Here is a 19,205-nt window from a genome sequence, read left to right as displayed (position 1 = left end):
AGATAGGTTTTTGACAGACAAGGGAATTAAGGGTTATGGGGAGAAAACAGGAAAGTGGAACTGATCTACTTCAGATCAGCCATGATCTTACTGAATGGCGGGGCAGGCTCGAAGGGCTAGATGGCCTACTCCTGCTCCTACTTCTTATGTTCTTAAACTGGTTAATCTCTCAATTTTTGCCTAGGGCATGCCTGACCACATTTTTATGTGGTTTTAATCTTAAGCCAGCATAAAAGATCACAAAAAGCATGAATGTAAATGTTTTTGGCTGTTGACCATTTACATTAAAACAGTGGTTTCCTAATTCCATGTGGTCGTGTACCCATACATTAGCCAACTTTTGCATACTCCCACAGACAGTATTTTCTTTTTAACTGTCCCTTTAATGAACATGTTATATAAATAATTAAAATTACCCATTACAGGTAAACAAATGTTTTTTGTTTTACAATTAACATGATGGATGAATTTGTTTATTGATGTTTATGCACTTGAGGTTGGGAACAATATATTAATTAACCCCCTTCCCCAATCAATCCTCCAACCCAAGCTCCTTCCCTTCCATTGTCTCACTCAGCTTGCCCCCCACCTTCCTGGTGCCTCTCCCCTTAACATCTCACTCAGCAACTCCTAATTCCAACCTCTTCTCCTACTCATTCATGCATTCAGCAGTCTCTCTTCCCAATCCCTTTCCCCATTACTCAATTACCTCTCTTCCGAACCCCGCCTCCTATTCTCTCAATCACCAGCCCTCATTCCAACCCCTGCCTCACTATCTCACTCAACAGCCCCACTTCTCACTCCATTTTGTACCTTTGAAAGATGGCTCCACCAGGGTGATGGCCTCAGCCAGGTGGGCGAGGCCTACCCAATAGCCCACAGACTAAGTGGCTGTGCCTCCCATTCAGCAGTGCTTTGGCTAGCAACTACTGGTCTTCCAAAACCAGTGCGCCAGTGCTCAGATTCATGCGCCTTTTTGCTGCTTCTCCAATTTCTCATCAATAACTGCTGTTAATAGGCACAACCACATCTTAATAGTCTGTCTGTTATTGGCAACGAATTGGAGAGAAACAACCTGTGGTTGAAGGAGCAATGGGAAGGTGAGAGGTGGCATATTGACTTGAGCATAGAAACATTTGTATTTACGAGCCATTGAACAATGGAGAGGGGAAAGCAGAGTCAAAAAAATGTTCTCATTACTGAAAATCCGTCATTACACAATTGAGAGAAAGTAACCCTGAAAGACATCTGCATACCTACAGGGACACGCACACTCCATTTTGGGAGTGACTGCATTTAAAACAAGTCTCAGAAATTTTGTGCAGAATTGCCTGCTTCTGGCTGGATTCCACTGATAGAACTCCTGCAGTAATGTCCCAGAACTGAGATGATTGATCTCCAACAACCACAAACATCTTTCCTTGTGCTAGGTACAACTCCAAGGGGGAGAGTTTCCCCTCTTATTTCCAATGACACAAGTGCTCCTTGATGCTACACTCAGTCAAGTGTGGCTTGGATGACAACAGCAGTCACCTCACCTCTTGAGTTTCGATCTTTTGTCCATATTTGTACCAAGACTGTAATGAGGTCAAGAGCTGAGTGGCTCTGACAGAACCCAAACTGAGCAAGTTGCTAAGTGCGGCTTGACAGTACCATCAATGATATATTCCATCATATTGCTGGTGACCGAGAGTTACTTTCTGTATTAAATTCCATCTCTCAGTTTTCTGTCCTTCTGCTGGCCTATCTGTCATTTTGCAGATGATTCGTATCATCTTCACTATTTGTCACTCCTTCAAATTTGGCATCAAAGGCACATTTTGAAATGTTACCCTATACTCCAAGATCCAAATCATTTATGTATAGCACAGAAACACTATGGTCTGAAAACTGGTTTTTGGGGAACACCACTGTTTACCATCTTCTTGACTGAATAATAACCATCTTTCAACTCGCTGTTTTCTTTCCTTAAGCCATTTCTTAATCCAATCGAACACAGATCCTCATTCATAATAAAAGCAAATTACTGCAGATGCTGGAATCTGAAACCGAAAGAGAAATTGCTGGAAAATCTCAGCAGGTCTGGCAGCATCTGTAAGGAGAGAAAAGAGCTGACGTTTCGAGTCCAGATGCTTTGACAAAGGGTGGTCTGGACTCGAAATGTCAGCTCTTTTCTCTCCTTATTGATGTTGCCGAACCTGCTGAGATTTTCCAGCATTTTCCCTTTTGGTTACAGATCCTCATTCCATGAGGCATAATTTTGTTAACCAGTCTTTTAAATGCTACGTTGTTGAACAATTTCTTAAAATCTACATAAAGAACATCAATGGTGTTCCTCTTACTTCTCTGACTGGCTCCGTTATACATAGGGCCAAGACGATCATGCAGAAATCTGGGGTGTTTGAGAGGTACTCATTGTAACACTTGCGTAGGTCTACATCATGCAAATTAGGATCCTTCACACCTCGAGAAATGTAAGGATCTGTGAGTTAGAATACATTGGTGCCTTTTAGGTACCAATGCTTACTCCCTTTTACTTCTCTATCTATATCTAATCTACAATCATACAAAAACTGATTAGAAAAGACCAGTTTGATCTTTAAGCCTGTCTCAGACAGTCATGACATAGCCAAGTACCAATAATTCTCTGTGTTCACTTGGAAGTTGCAAAAACAAAATTAAACAAATCTAGACCAATTCAGGAATGAAATCTAGGAAATTCCTCTTCCAGTCTTCCATTCTCTAAAGGTAAGTTCCAGAAGGTCAATGACCATGAGGTACATATTCTATGTTCCACCTACTTTTTGTACGTGATGATAATGCGACAGAAAGAAACCCATGCAGCTCTTTCTAGAACTTTTGCAACAAATTTACACTTAACATGTGAGCTGATAACATAATCTAATTGTCAGTGCACCTCCACTTAAAGAAAAACATCTTAACTTCTCTTGCGATTATATAGATTATATACACAAGCCCTAATTTTTCTTAGTTTGATAGTCTGTCCACATAGACAAGATGCTGTTATAAACTAACTTTTTAAATAAAAAGCTATTTTCACATGACGTTCCTTTGAGACTTTAATTTCGCTGGTGTAGACTGGAAAGTGCTTAAGGCTGGGGGTCTGGATGGTGAGAAATTTATAAAATGCATACAGGGAGGTTCTTTGGAACAATAAGTAGATAGCCCAACTAGAAAGGGGGCTGTACTGGACCTAGTACTGGGTAATGAGCCCGGTCAGGTCATCAAAGTTTCAGTAGGGGAACATGTGGCAAATAGTGATCATAACTCTGTTAACTTTAGGATAGTAATGGAAAAGGATGAGTATTGTCCTAAGGGTAGGGTGCAGAATTGGGGGAAGGCTAACTATAGCCGGATTAGGCAGGAATTGGTGGCCGTTGATTGGGAGAGGCTAATTGAGGGTAAATCCACATCTGGCATGTGGGAGTCTTTTAAGGAGCGGTTGATGGGGCTGCAGGACAGGCATGTGCCTGTATAAAAGAAGGATAGGAAAGGTAGGATTCGAGAGCTGTGGATAACCAGGGAAATTGAGGATCTGATCAAAAGGAAAAGAGAGGTGTACATTAGGTCCAGGCAACTAAAAACAGACAGAGCTCTAGAAGAATACAGAGAAAGTAGGAAAGAACTCAAACGGGGAGTTAGAAGGGCAGAAAGGGGACATGAAATGTCCTTGGCAGATAGGATTAAGGAGAATCCTAAGGCATTTTATTCATATGTTAGGAACAAAAGAGTTGTCAGGGAAAAAAATCAGACCTCTCAGGGACAAAAGAGGGGTATTATGCTTAGAGCCCAAGGAGGTAGGGGAGATCCTAAATGAATACTTTGCATCAGTATTCACAAAGGAGAAGGACGTGTTGACTGGGAGTGTCTCAGAGGGATGTGTTCACCCGTTAGAGAAAATCTCCATTACAAGGGAGGAAGTGTTAGGTTTTTTAGGGAACATTAAAACTGACAAATCCCCAGGGCCTGATGGCATCTATCCTAGACTGCTCAGGGAGACAAGAGGTGAAATTGCTGGGCCTCTGATAGAGATCTTTATCTCTTCATTGGACACACATGAGGTCCCTGAGGATTGGAGGACAGCGAATGTGGTACCGTTATTTAAGAAAGGTAGTAAGGCTAACCCGGGTAATTATAGGCTGGTGAGCTTGACGTCCGTGGTAGGGAAATTGTTGGAGAGGATTCTTAAAGATAGGATGTATGCGCATTTAGAACGGAATAATCTCATTAGTGATAGACAGCATAGTTTTGTAAGAGGGAGGTCATGCCTCACAAATTTGGTGGAGTTTTTTGAAGAGGTGACAAAAATGATTGATGAGGGTAGAGCCGTGGATGTCATCTATATGGATTTTAGTAAAGCGTTTGACAAAGTCCCTCATGGCAGGTTGGTTCAAAAGGTTAAGTCTCATGGGATAAAAGGAGGGGTGGCTAGATGGGTAGAGAACTGGCTTGGCCACAGAAGACAGAGGGTAGTAGTGGAAAGGTCTTTTTCCGGCTGGAGGTCTGTGACCAGTGGTGTTCCGCAGGGCTCTGTACTGGGACTTCTGCTATTTGTGATATATATAAATAATTTGGAAGAAGGTGTAACTGGTGTGATCAGTAAGTTTGCGGATGACGCGAAGGTAGCTGGACTTGCAGATAGCGATGAACATTGCCGGAGAATACAGCAGGATGTAGATAGGCTGGAAAATTGGGCAGAGAAATGGCAGATGGAAATTAATCAAGATAAATGCGAACTGATGCACTTTGGTAGGACTAATATAGGGGGGAACTATACAATAAATGATAGAACCATCAAAAGTACAGACACACAGAAGGACCTGGGAGTGCAAGCCCACAGATCCTTGAAGGTGGCAGCGCAGGTGGAGAAGGTGGTGAAGAAGGCATGTGGCATGCTTGCCTTTATAGGACGGGGTATAGAGTATAAAAGTTGGCGTCTGATGTTACAGCTGTATAGAACGTTGGTTAGGCCACATTTGGAGTACTGCATCCAGTTCTGGTTGCTGCACTACCAAAAGGACGTGGCGGCTTTGCAGAGAGTGCAGAGAAGGTTTACCAGGATGTTGCCTGGTATGGTGGGTCTTAGCTATGAGGAGAGATTGGGTAGACTGGGGTTGTTCTCCCTGGAAAGACAGAGAATGAGGGGAGACCTAATAGAGGTGTATAAAATTATGAGGGGTATGGATAGGGTAAACAGTAGGAAGCTTTTTCCCAGGTTGGAGGTGACAAACACGAGGGGTCACGGGTTCAAGGTGAGAGGGCCGAGGTTTAACTCAGATATCAGAGGGACATATTTTACACAGAGGATGCTGGGGGCCTGAAATACACTGCCAAGCAGGGTGATGGAGGCGGACATGCTGGGATCGTTTAAGACTTACCTGGATAGTCACATGAGCAGACAGGGAATGGAGGGATACAGAAGAATGGTCTAGTTGGACCAATGAATGGCGCAGGCTTGGAGGGCCAAAGGGCCTATTTCCTGTGCTGTATTGTTCTTTGTTCTTTGTTCCAGGTAATAAAATGGAGAAAATACTATTTTCCTTGCAGGATTTCTGGCAATATTACATGAATCTTACCGAAGCCAATGAGGAGAAAAAACCAGACTGGAAGCTGGAGTACATCATGACAGAAGCCTATGGCATAAAAGATATGCAACCACAATCTTTGTATGATTTAGCTAATCAATTCACAGAGCCATACAGTAAAAAATTTCAAATGTATTATGATCATTACTTTGTTAATTACAGTAACAATGTGAAATGTGTTGACCTTTGTAAGGTGAAACAGATATGTGCTATAAAACATTTAGATCATGCTGCATACACTAACTGCATTTTAAAGAGAATAAAGTAAGACACTTTCAAGGAAAATGTTTATGTTGAACTCTGTTACCTGTAATTAAAAAAAACTCTTTTTTCAAGACAGGCTGCTTCTATTTTGCTCTTCTTAAATTAATTTTCCAAACTTTAATTTCTTCTTCTCTATCTTTCAATTGCACTCTGCTTATTTTGCTTTCCTTTTATGTTTCCACTGTTCTGCTTTCCACTATCTGTGTTGAATATTATGTTTCCAGAGCTTCAGTGGCCGTTTCCTTATTCTGAGGATCAAAGACCACATAGGTCCATTTCAGTCCAGTTTCCAGTGGTGTTCCACAAGACTCAGTGTTGGGGCCTTGCTGTTGGTTGTATATATTAATGTGGAAGGGATGATTGGGAAATGTGCAAGCGCACAGAGTTGGCTGTGTAGCTGATAGTGAAGAGGATATTGTCGACTCCAGAATTGTATCAATGGGTTCTTGAGTAGACAGAGAAGCAGCAGATGGAATTGAATCTGGAAAAGTGTGAAGTAATTTATTTAGGGAGGGCAAACAAAATAAGGGAATCCACAATAGTTGGGAGATATGAAGTGGGGTTGAGGAAGGGAGAAACCTTGGAGTTCCCTTTTTCACTTGTTTGGTCTGTGTAGGTTCAGTGGGCTGAATGGCCATTTGCTGCACCATAACTTTTCTTTGGTTCAACGGTTCCAAAATCAGACAGTACAGAAAACAGTTATTTGACCTATTGTATCAGCAATTTGAAAAAGCTGACTGATTGGGTGGCACAGTACTTAGCACTGCTGCCTCACAGCACCTGGCATCTGGGTTCGATTCCTGGATTGGGTCACGTTCTCCCTGTGTCTGTGTGGATTTGCTCCAAGTGCTCCAATACCTCCCACAATCTGAAACATGTGCAGGTTAGTTGCATTGGCCATGCTAAATTGTCCCTCAGAGTACCCAAGCAGGTACTGGAAAGTGGCAACTCGAGAATTTTCATTGCAATGTTAATGTAAGCTTACTTGTTAAACTAATGAATAAAACTTTAAACCTTAAATTATCTTAAAAGTTCAGCAAATTATTCCAAGTTGAATATTTATCAAGATATACATTTGAATCTACTGCCACCATCTCTTAATGTATTCCAGATCAGTGTAACTTGCTACTGTGACGCTATTGTGGCGTGAAGAAATGTATTTTTTAATCATGTTCTCTGCAGTTATAAGCAGCTTCATTTTAATTTTCATTGTGGCACTGGCTACCTGATTTGAGGTCCTTTTATTGCAGCTTAAATGGTTTAAATGGGGTTGTGTTTATTTTCACTCAGGGCTAATTCACTTTTTGGGAGTCTATGACCTTTTGAATTGTTGTGGGAAGAATAATTGACAGGTCAGGAGGGACAGATGTTTTTCTCTACCAGTGAATTTGTTCATGTTCAATTCTGGATGCTGGCTAGTTAGAAGGTGTTTGGACTTCAGGCTGGATGCAGTGTTCTGTCCTTCTCTCCCTCGTGTTTTGAGAAGCTGTTCTGACTTAAAGCTTGTCTGGGTATGCGTTAAGAAAGCTGTAGAATCCAACAACAAAATGTGAGCATACGAGCTTCCTGTGCTAATGCCGAAAAGGTTGTTTGTTTATGGGGCTTGTTTGATTTAGTTGTTACGATTTATACAATATCATGGTTGTTTTATTTTCATGTTTGCAGTTGGTAAAAATTATTGTTAATTTTCTTTCTGTGTGAATTGTATTCTTAAATAAAATCTGTTTGATAAAAGTTCCCTGGTGAGTCATTTGAATCATACCTTCAGTGAAGCATCTTATGCTTACTGTAGCCAAATTCAAATTGCAAAATGTATGGTCGAGGCTGACTCCATAAAATACCTTGGATTATAACAACTGAGGTTCTTTGTGGGATTAAAATGTAGATTTGATTGACTTGGGATGATTGGACTCAAAGACAGTGAGTGGTACGCATACTTATGTTTTCTTTTCAGGTGTTATACTCAGATTTAAATAGGGAGCAGTTTGTGGAAGAAAGGGGGAAAGGTTTGTGTGGAACCAGAAGAAATGGCGGAGGTGCTTAACGAGTACTTCGCCTCAGTATTCACGGTGGAAGCCGATCTGGGAGATTTTGTTATGGATGTGCAGCAGATGGAAAGGATTGAGTACGTGAATATTGAGGAGGAGGATGTGTTGGAACTTTTGAATTCTATCAAGGTAGATAAGTCGCCGGGACCAGATGTGATGTACCCCAGGATACTGTGGGAGGCGAGGGAAGAGATTGCAGAGCCCCTGGCGATGATCTTTGCGTCGTCAATGGAGACGGGAGAGGTTCCAGAGGATTGGAGGATTGCGGATGTAGTTCCTATTTTTAAGAAAGGGAACAGGGATAGCCCGGGAAATTACCGACCGGTGAGTCTGACCTCAGTGGTTGGTAAGCTGATGGAGAGGCTTCTGAGGGACAAGATTTACGAACATTTGGAGAGGTTTGACATGATCAGGAATAGTCAGCATGGATTTGTCAAGGGCAGGTCGTGCCTTACAAGCCTAGTTGAGTTCTTCGATAATGTGACTGCACACATTGACGAAGGAAGTGCCGTGGACGTAGTGTACATGGACTTCAGCAAGGCGTTTGATAAGGTCCCCCATGCAAGACTTCTTGAGAAGGTGAGAGGGCATGGGATCCAAGGGCCTTTGGCCTTGTGGATCCAGAACTGGCTTGCCTGCAGAAGGCAGAGAGTGGTTGTGGATGGGGCTTTTTCTGAATGGAGGTCAGTCACCAGCGGAGTGCCTCAAGGATCTGTTCTAGGACCCTTGTTGTTTGTCATTTTCATAAATGACCTGGATGAGGAAGTGGAGGGATGGGTAAGTAAGTTCGCTGATGACACGAAGGTCGGTGGTGTTGTGGATGATCTGGAAGGATGGCAAAAGTTGCAGCAGGACATAGATAGGATGCAGGACTGGGCGGAGAAGTGGCAGATGGACTTCAACGCGGATAAATGTGTAGTCGTCCATTTTGGCAGAACCAACGGGATGAACGAGTACACTATCAAGGGCAGAAGTCTGAGTAGTGTTGAGGAGCAGAAGGATCTTGGGGTCCGGGTCCACAGGACTCTTAAATCGGCCTCGCAGGTGGAGGAGGTGGTCAAGAAGGCGTATGGTGTACTGGCCTTCATTAATCGAGGGATTGAGTTTAGGAGTCGGGAGGTAATGCTGGAACTTTATAAGTCCCTTGTCAGGCCTCATTTGGAGTATTGTGCGCAGTTCTGGTCGCCTCACTATAGGAAAGATGTAGAAGCTATTGAAAGGGTGCAGAGGAGATTTACAAGGATGTTGCCTGGACTGGGAGGCATGCCTTATGAAGTTAGGTTGAGGGAGCTGGGACTCTTTTCCCTGGAGAGACGAAGGTTGAGAGGCGACCTGATAGAAGTTTACAAAATGTTGAAAGGAATGGATAGGGTGGACTCTCAGAGGCTATTTCCCCGGGTTGAAATGGTCGCTACGAGAGGACACAGATTTAAGGTGCGGGGAGGGAGGTTCAGAAGTGATGTTAGGGGTAAGTTTTTCACTCAGAGGGTGGTGAGTGAATGGAATCGGCTGCCGTCAGTGGTGGTGGAGGCGAACTCGCTGGGGTCTTTTAAAAGACTTCTGGATGAGTATATGGGGTTTAATGAGATTGAGGGTTATAGATAGGTCTGTAGGTTGGTAGGTGATGTGATCGGCGCAACTTGTGGGCCGAAGGGCCTGTTTGTGCTGTAGTGTTCTATGTTCTATGTTCTATGTTCCTGGGAATGGAAGAAGTCATGCAGGTTGATTTACAAAGGTGAATAAAACAAATCTTTTGAAATTGGCACAAACATTGCAGTTGACATTACCTGACAGTATTAGGAAGGGGGAGAAATTTATGGCGATAATTCAGCATTTAAAATCACTAGAAACACAGTCAAAATCATTGGAAATGGCTAAAATTCAATTACAATTGAGACAGCTTGAACATGAAAAAGAATTGAAACAGTTTGAATTGCAACTAGAAAAAGAAATGAGACTGCTTGAATTGCAGGCAAGGGAGAAAGGAATAAAAGGATAGCCCTTACAGAAGAAAAAGAAAAAGAATTTAAAACTGGCAATAAAAAGTGAACATCAGTTTAAATTTGTGGAGGTAAAGGGAAAAGTATAGGTTGAAAATAGTGATGAGGACAGTGTAAGGAAGAGCAAGAGTATTGTACAAAGGCCTGGTGGGATCAATTTAAATATGTTCAAGTGTTGCCAAGGTTTGATGAAAAGGATGTAGAAGCCTTTTTCATTTCATTTGAGAAAGTGGCTAAACAAATTAAATGGGCACAGACCATGTGGCTATTACTGAGTCAAACAAAGTTGGTTGGTATAACTAATGAGGTTTATGGATCACTATCAGAGCAGGTATCTGAAAATTATTATGAAGAGAAAAAACTATATTAAGTGCATATGAACTAGTGCCAGAATCCTACTTAAACCTGGTCAAATGTACAAAGAATTTGAAAAAATCAGAGTAATTTTGATAGGTGGATAAGGGCTTTGAAAATAGACCAGATGTATGAGGCTCTTAGAGAAATTATTGTTTTAGAGGAGTTTAAAAATTAACTGCCTGACATAACGAGAACTCATGTGGAAGAGCAGAGGATTAAAAGTGCAAGGTTAGCAACAGATGATTATGAATTAGTTCATAAATAAATGTTTGGTTTCCGACATCAGTTTCAAACTGTGAATGATAGAAACTGGAGAAAAGAGAGATCCTCAGGTGGTAAAAGTAAAGGAGATCTTGTGGGAGACAACAAAGATACTGTATTTCAGATTAAAAAGGAAATACAGGAGGATGGAAAAGAAATGAAAAGCTTAAGATGTTTTAACTCTAATAAATTGGGCCATGCAAAGTTGTAGTGTTGGTGGTTTAAAAAAAGCACCGGGAAGGTTGGTGTGGTAAAACAGGATAAGCCAGGGGGGTTTGTTAAAGTAGTGAAGATAACCCAGTTGAAGCAAAAGAGGTACAAAAGAATGTACAGCCTGGTCAGGAGTTGGTTGATAAGGAGGTGCCAGATCTTTTCAAATAATTGTCTGGGTAAAGTTTACTTATGCTTACCAGGAGGACTAGGTAAAGAAGTTAAAATTTTAAGAGATACGGGAGCAAGTCCGTCTTTGAGGGTAAGAGATGAGGAGTTATGTAGTTTGGAAGGAGTATTGTCAGAAAAAGTAGTAACGTGGAATTCAGGGTGAGAAGAGTAATGTTCCATTATATAAGGTAAGACTGGAGAGTCCAGTGAAGTGTGGTGAAGTTGTGGTAGGAGTAATAGAGAAATTATCTTGTCCAGGAATATATCTTACCTTAGGTAATGATGTAGCTGGATCATAGGTGGGAGTGATGCTTACTGTGGTTGAAAAAACAGTGGAAAATCAAACGATTGAGTTGTTGAAAGATGCATATGCTGGGATTGTACCTGATTGTGTAGTAACATAAGAAATAGGAGCAGGAGTAGGCCATCTAGCCCTTCGAGCCTGCCCCGCCATTCAATAAGATCATGGCTGATCTGTTGTGGCTCAGTTCCACTTTCCCGCCCTCTCCCCATAACCCTTAATCCCCTCTCTTATCAAGAACCCATCAACCCGCTTCTTAAAAATATTTAGCGAGGCAGCCTCCACCACTTCAACGGGCAGAGAATTCCAGAGATTCACCACCCTTTGAGTGAAGAAGTTCCTCCTCAACTCCGTTCTAAACCGCCTCCCCTTTATCTTGAGGCTGTGCCCCCTAGTCCTACTGTCTTTTTTGAGCGGGAAGAGTCTCTCCACCTCTATCCTATCCATCCCATTCATCATCTTATACGTCTCAATGAGATCTCCCCTCATTCTTCTAAACTCTAACGAGTACAAGCCTAGTTTATTCAGCCTCTCCTCATAGCTCAATCCCCTCAACTCCGGTATCAGCCTAGTAAACCTCCTCTGCACTCCCTCCAGGGCCAAAATATCCTTGCGCAGGTGCGGCGCCCAAAACTGCACACAGTACTCCAGCTGCGGCCTCACCAATGCCCTATACAGCTGCAGCAAGACCTCCCTACTTTTATATTCAATCCCCCTCGCTATGAAGGCCAGCATCCCATTCGCCTTCCTGACCACCTGCTGCACCTGCAAGCTGGGTTTTTGCGACTCATGCACAAGGACCCCGATGTCCCTCTGCACCGTCGCCTGCTGCAGTTTTTCGCCACGTAAGTAATAATCCTTCCTACCATTCTTCCTACCAAAGTGGACCACCTCACACTTGCCAACATTAAATTCCATTTGCCATTTCCTGGCCCATTCGCCCAGCCTATCTAGATCCCTCTGCAGACTCTCCACACCCTCCGCACAATTTGCCTTTCCCCCAATCTTGGTGTCATCAGCAAATTTCGACACCCTGCACTCGGTTCCCTCCTCCAGATCATCTATGTAAATGGTAAATAGCTGAGGCCCCAGCACCGACCCCTGGGGCACCCCACTAGTCACCAACCGCCAATCCGAATAGCACCCATTGACCCCCACTCTCTGCCTCCTATTTGACAACCAATCCTCTATCCACGCTAACACCCTACCCCCAACTCCATGTCCCCTGACCTTCTGCAATAACCTCTTGTGAGGTACCTTGTCAAACGCCTTCTGAAAATCCAGAAAGACCACATCCACCGGCTCTCCTCTATCCACTGCCCTGGACACATCCTCATAGAACTCCAGTAAATTTGTCAGACACGACTTCCCTTTAATGAAACCGTGTTGCGTCCGCCCTATCAAGCAATTCCCTTCAAGATGCCTCGCAATTTCCTGCTTAATGACGGATTCTAACATTTTACCTACCACAGACGTTAAACTAACCGGCCTATAATTCCCCGCCTTTTGCCTGGCACCCTTCTTAAACAACGGCGTAACATTAGCCGTTTTCCAATCTTCCGGCACTTCCCCGGAATCCAGCGACGTCTGGAAAATAACCACCAAGGCATCCACTATCACCTCCGCCATTTCTTTCAGAACCCTCGGATGCATTCCATCCGGTCCTGGGGACTTGTCCACAATCAGCCCCTCCAGTCTGTCGAGCACCACCTCTCTAGTAACAGTAATGTCATTAAGACCCTCCATTCCTACCACCTTTCCATCGCTAACACCCGGCAAATTATTCACGTCCTCCTCCGTGAAGACAGAAACAAAAAAGTTATTCAAGACCTTAGCCATATCCCCATCCCCTACCACTAGCTCCCCTTTCTCATCCTCTAAAGGACCAACGTTCACCCTAGCCAGCCTCTTCCTTTTTATATATTTATAAAAACTCTTGCTATCCTTTTTTATATTAAGTGCTAGCCCAGCCTCATAGCTTCTCCTACCCTCCTTTATCAACTTCTTTGTCAATCTTTGTTGACATTTAAACCTTTCCCAATCCACAAAATCACAGGTTAAGACAAAAGGAGAAATCAAAGAGCGAAGGTAAGAAAGCTGAAGTTCCAATTACCAGAAATGATTTTTGATCAGATGGTTGGAAAAGAACAAGAACAGCTGGAGGAGGTAGGGCATATTTTTAGTTTGGGAAAGTTGGCATAGTTACAACAGAAGGATCTAGAAATAAAACAGTTGCATCAGAAAGCTTGCAAAAGAGGAATCTAGGTGTACACAGGAATGTTATTACCTTAAAGATGTTGGTGGCAATTCTCCCATCCCACTGCGCTGCTTTATCAGTGTAGCTGGTCAGGAGACTTTAGCAGAAGCCATTTAATGGATTCCCTCCTGGGCACTACATCCTCTGCCAGCACCGGATTTCCGGTGCTGTCAGCTCTGTGCCAAAAATTGCCGCATTGCTGAATAATTTATGCAAAAGCTCATTGCCATACCGTTTTAAATATCATTAGCCAGTCTGGGACAGAAATCTTTAGGCCCACTAGCCTCTCTCATTCTGCCAGGTGTATTTCACTCCAGCAGGGTTTAGTATAGTTCGTACTTGTGGGGAACTTGTTTGCCCGATCTTGCTGGAGTGAAGGGAGGCAATCGAGGCCCCCCATAGGGTTGGGCGCTGGGAGGGTGCGCCCTGGGCATTGCCATATTGGCAGTGCCAGCCTGGGCCCCCTGGCACTGCCCAAGGGGCAAAGTGCCAATGCCCAGGGCCTTTTGGCAATGCCCATCGGGCATGGGGCAGTGCCAAAGGGATGGGGCCCAGTAGGTGTCCGGGCTTGATGGGGGGCTGGGGCCTCTGGGGGGGGCCGATTGGTTAGGGGTGAGGATTTCACTGCTACTCTGCACTCAGGCTGAGTGACAGGGGGAGGCCAACGATTGGGTCTGGCTAACAGGGTGGTGGGATGCAGCTCGCTGGGTGCGCAGGGCTGCAGAGGAGGGATCAGGAGATCAAGGCAGGCTGGGAGGTTGGGGGGGGCGGCAGACCGAACATGTCCGGAGGCCCATTGATCGGGCTATGGGGGGATCACACAGCCAGTGATATTGGGGTCACGGGGAGGCTGGCAGGCAGGGATCATTGCACATATGCCAATCTTGGTGCTGATAGATCAATGCAGGCACAGTGGACAGCTCAGCAGTGTGCTGCCAGTTTCCCCAGTGGGAATAGGTCCCATCCACTGATTCCTGGAGTGACTCACGCTAGTGCAGTCTGCAGTGCACGGAGCGTGGGAGATTCATTTTGAAACTCCCACTGAAAAAAACAGCATGAAGTACTCCAGTTTTTACGTGAATTCGACACATAGAATGTTTTGGGGAGAATCACCCCCGATGTCTTAATAAGAAAATGGCAGATGAAAAATGGATAGAAGTTCATCAAGTGGTATTGTCGGTAGGGTATAGTAGTGTTGTGGCTAGCACATGTGGTACCAGTAGGATGTCATTTGGGAGTAAGGAAAAACTCAAGCCAAAATACAAAAAAAACTGCATAAAGATGTGGTTAAATTATGCCAGTCATGCCACACATGTCAGGTCATAGGGGAACCTCAAGTGGTGATAAAACAGAAACCTTAATATCCATTCCAGCACTTGCGGAACATTTTACAACAGTCTTATTTGATTGCGCATGACCCCACCCCAAAATGAAAAATGGAAATCAATATCTATTGATTCTAATGAATGTATCTACCAGGTTTCCAAAGGCCATTGCATTGTGTAATATTACAGCCAGAAGAATTATAGAAGCTACTTAAATTTTTTTTTACAAGAAATGGACTACTCACAGAAATGTAATCAGATTGGGATAAAGGAATTTCATTTGTACCCTTTGCACCTAAGAGTCAAGCAAATTCAGTTCATTTGAATTGAATTTTGGCCATGAGGTAAGAGGACCACTTAAATTAATCAAAGAGAAACTGGTGAGCCAGTGTTCTAATACTACATTATTGGACGTGTTAAATTTGAGGGAAAGGTTGAATGGAGCAGGTGAATTGGCAATGTTTAAAAGTGGCAAAGCATGTGATGAAACAGGAAGCAGACAAGAAACCAAAAGTTTGCAGTTTTGCTACTAGTGGTACATGAACCTTTAAAAGCAAGGTTTTAAATGTTGGCATCCACGGGTGAGATGCCGGATGATTGGAGGGTAGCTCATGTTGTTCTGTTGTTTAAAAAAGACTCAAAAAGTAATCTGGGAAATTATAGGCCGGTAAGTTTGACATCAATAGTAGGTAAATTATTGGAAGGAGTACTAAGAGATAGGATCTACAAACACTTGGATGGACAGGCATTTATTAGGAAGAGTCAACATGGCTTTGTGCTTGGTAGGTCATGTTTAACCAATCTATTAGAGTTTTTCAAGGAGGTTACCAGGAAAGTGGATGAAGGGAAGGCAGTGGATGTTGTCTACATGGACTTCAATAAGGCCTTTGACAAGGTCCTGCATGGGAGGTTAGTTAGAAAGGTTCATTCGCTAGGTATACATGGAGAGGTAGTAAATTGGATTAGACATTGGCTCAATGGAAGAAGCCAGAGAGTGGTAGTGGAGGATTGTTCCTCTGAGTGGAGGCCTGTGACTAGTGGTGTGCCACAGGGATCAATGCTGGGTCCATTGTTGTTTGTCATCTATATCAATGATCTGGATGATAATGTGGTAAATTGGATCAGCAAGTTTGCTGATGATACAAAGATTGGAGGTATAGTGGACAGTGAGGAATGTTTCCAAAGCTTGCAGAGAGATTTGGACCAGCTAGAAAAATGGGCTGAAAAATGGCAGATGGAGTTTAATGCAGACAAGTGTGAGGAATTGCACTTTGGAAGGACAAACCAAGGTAGAACATACAAGGTAAATGGTAGGAAACTGAAGAGTGCAGTAGAACAGAAGGATCTGGGAATACAGATACATAATTCCCTAAAAGTGGCCTCACAGGTAGATAGGGTCATAAAGAGTGCTTTTGGAACATTGGCCTTTATAAATCAAAGTATTGAGTATAAGAGTTGGAATGTTATGGTGAGGTTGTATAAGACATTGATGAGGCCAAATTTAAAGTATTGTGTGCAGTTTTGGTCACCTAATTACAGGAAGGACATTAATAAGGTTGAAAGAGTATAGAGAAGGTTTACAAGGATGTTGCTGGGACTTGAGAGTTACAGAGAAACGTTGAATAGGTTAGGACTTTATTCCCTGGAGCGTAGAAGAATGAGGGGAGATTTGATAGAGGTGTATAAAATTATGATGGGTATAGACAGAATGAATACAAGCAGGCTTTTTCCATTGAGGCAAGGGGAGAAAACAACTAGAGGACATGTGTTAAGAACATAAGAACATAAGAAATAGGAGCAGAAGTAGGCCATCTGGCCCTTCGAGCCTGCCCCGCCATTCAATAAGATCATGGCTGATCTGTCGTGGCTCAGTTCCACTTTCCCGCCCTCTCCCCATAACCCTTAATCCCTTCTCTTATCAAAAACCCATCAACCCGCTTCTTAAAAATATTTAGCGAGGCAGCCTCCACCACTTCAACGGGCAGAGAATTCCAGAGATTCACCACCCTTTGAGTGAAGAAGTTCCTCCTCAACTCCGTTCTGAACCGCCCCCCCTTTATCTTGAGGCTGTGCCCCCTAGTCCTACTGTCTTTTTTGAGCGGGAAGAGTCTTTCCACCTCTATCCTATCCATCCCATTCATCATCTTATACGTCTCAATGAGATCTCCCCTCATTCTTCTAAACTCTAACGAGTACAAGCCTAGTTTATTCAGCCTCTCCTCATAGCTCAACCCCCTCAACTCCGGTATCAGCCTAGTAAACCTCCTCTGCACTCCCTCCAAGGCCAAAATATCCTTGCGCAGGTGCGGCGCCCAAAACTGCACACAGTACTCCAGCTGCGGCCTCACCAATGCCCTATACAGCTGCAGCAAGACCTCCCTACTTTTATATTCAATCCCCCTCGCTATGAAGGCCAGCATCCCATTCGCCTTCCTGACCACCTGCTGCACCTGCAGGCTGGGTTTTTGCGACTCATGCACAAGGACCCCGAGGTCCCTCTGCACCGTCGCCTGCTGCAGAGGGTGAAGGGGGAAAAGTTTAAAGGGAATATTGGTGGGGGGGGTGTGGTTCTTCACACAGAGAGTGGTGGGAGTGTGGAATGAACTGCCAGATGAAGTGGTAAATGCGGGCTCACTTTTAACATTTAAGAAAAACTTGGAAAGGTCAATCACAGTAAATCAAGGTCAACCAAAAAGGTCAACCAATAGTCAATCACATAAAGTTGGTGGAGTTGGAGAAGGAAAATCAGTTGTTGAGTAATAATGTAAACCGTATAATTTTAGTAGATCTCTTTGGCATCCTTTTAAAGGCTTTAATAACCTTCCTAGTGCTACTGATGCTGCAAGTTAGTTAAAAACAAATAACTAAAAGGACAAGCAATACAGAAACTTCGATGTACAGCAATTAAAAATTACTGAGGTACATAAAAAATCAATATATAACAATGATTGATCTGCTAAACTTGATGTACCAATATACATGTTACAAAATACCATATTCTATTAACACATTACATGTGCATGAAAACAGAAATCATAAAAGCTACATAACTACAACACTATTACAGAAACTGATGATAAAAACACGGCAATACACAAAATTTGGTGTATAATTTGAAGGAAAATGATTATTTCTCCTTAAGGCACTTTAAGTTAAAAAGGCAATACAATTTAAGACATATAACTGTAGTTTGAGACCAGCTATTTTACTTCGCGTAACATGTATTTTGAGAAAAACCACTTCCGGAAGCCTTACCTCTATCTCGTTTCTGCAGCATTTGCTTTCACAATTAATCTACAAGAGACTTCACCCTTATCCTCTAATCAAGCCATAAAATGTGAGCTTCCTTCAACATTTGTCCAGTGATAAAACCATAAAGTATATCTTTAACTTTGGCCGAAGGCAATATGGCACACATCATTTGTCAAGTAAGATAGCACCCAAAGACAGAGACTCACATAGCATGATACCAAGGCTAAAAATTTCTGGCTGTTTGCGCCAGTGAGATCTTCTGGTCTTGCCTATGGTGCGTCCCTGCTGCAAGTTTCCCAGTGGCATGGGGTGGAACCAAAGGGAAATCCCATTGATTGTGGCTGGACCAGAAGATCCCACTGCTGGCCAATGGTGGGTAGCCTCCCACTGCTGAGAAACACAGTGTGGGAGGCCAGAGAATCCTGCCCTATATTGATTATTACACTTTTATTCCTTGCTAATTGAACATAACTAAACTATAACTATTAAAATCATTGAACATGGATGTCCCCCTACAGAGGAATAACAACTCCTGGTCACAATAATTTGTGATTCTAATTTGTGCCACTAAAATGCTGTGGATGGGGCAAAAACTTGACTAGCTTCAAACATGGAGTTGTGGGAATGATGAGAATGGATTTAGGAGGTGAAGAACTTTGGATAGAAAAGGGAGATTGGAGATGCTTAAGGCAGCTTTAGACTGCCGGCTGACTGATGTAGCTGGTAAATGCCGTAGCAGTCTGAGGAGAAATGATAACATTCAGGGTTGAAGTGACCTTGACAGACACTGGAATCTTGAAGCATGTAGCTTTATGAAGTTCTTGTCACCACTTCCATCAGTAATGATAAGCTTGGCATATGTTACTCTGCATAAGGCAACTTTTACGTTACAACGCCAACTTTTACTTAGCAATGATGTATAGCTTTTTAATAGCTGCCCCGCCAAATTTTCTGATTCTTCAGCCAAATGTGTTGCAGGCCAAGCACCTTGGGCAAGCTTTTCCTGTACACATAGCAAATTCAAAATAGCCTTTCACTGCACTGAGTGCATCTCCAGGGAGATGTACATACCCCCAGAATTTTCAGTATCATAACATTACTGTTCTTATTTCATCATCTTTAACCTATCTCTCAACCTCTGATCAAATCAGTC

At 43.1% G+C, this 19,205-nt stretch overlaps 1 protein-coding gene across 2 annotated transcripts in view; it reads left to right on the top strand.

Moving 5' to 3' along the window:
* The window catches only part of smpdl3a (sphingomyelin phosphodiesterase acid like 3A), a 38,020-nt gene extending 31,954 nt beyond the window's left edge, over window positions 1-6,066 (top strand). For both annotated transcript variants that reach the window (XM_080192522.1, XM_080192524.1), the window contains one exon: window positions 5,569-6,066. In XM_080192522.1, coding sequence (XP_080048648.1) covers window positions 5,569-5,874 — 306 coding nt within the window. In that variant the 3' untranslated portion in view covers window positions 5,875-6,066. The remainder of the gene's footprint in view (window positions 1-5,568) is intronic.
* Window positions 6,067-19,205: the final 13,139 nt, after the last annotated feature.

Source organism: Carcharhinus amblyrhynchos, chromosome 7 (assembly GCF_965287045.1).
Source record: "Carcharhinus amblyrhynchos chromosome 7, sCarAmb.v2.hapA, whole genome shotgun sequence".
Classification (NCBI taxonomy): Eukaryota; Metazoa; Chordata; class Chondrichthyes; order Carcharhiniformes; family Carcharhinidae; genus Carcharhinus; species Carcharhinus amblyrhynchos.
This window is presented reverse-complemented; position numbering and strand designations above follow the sequence as displayed.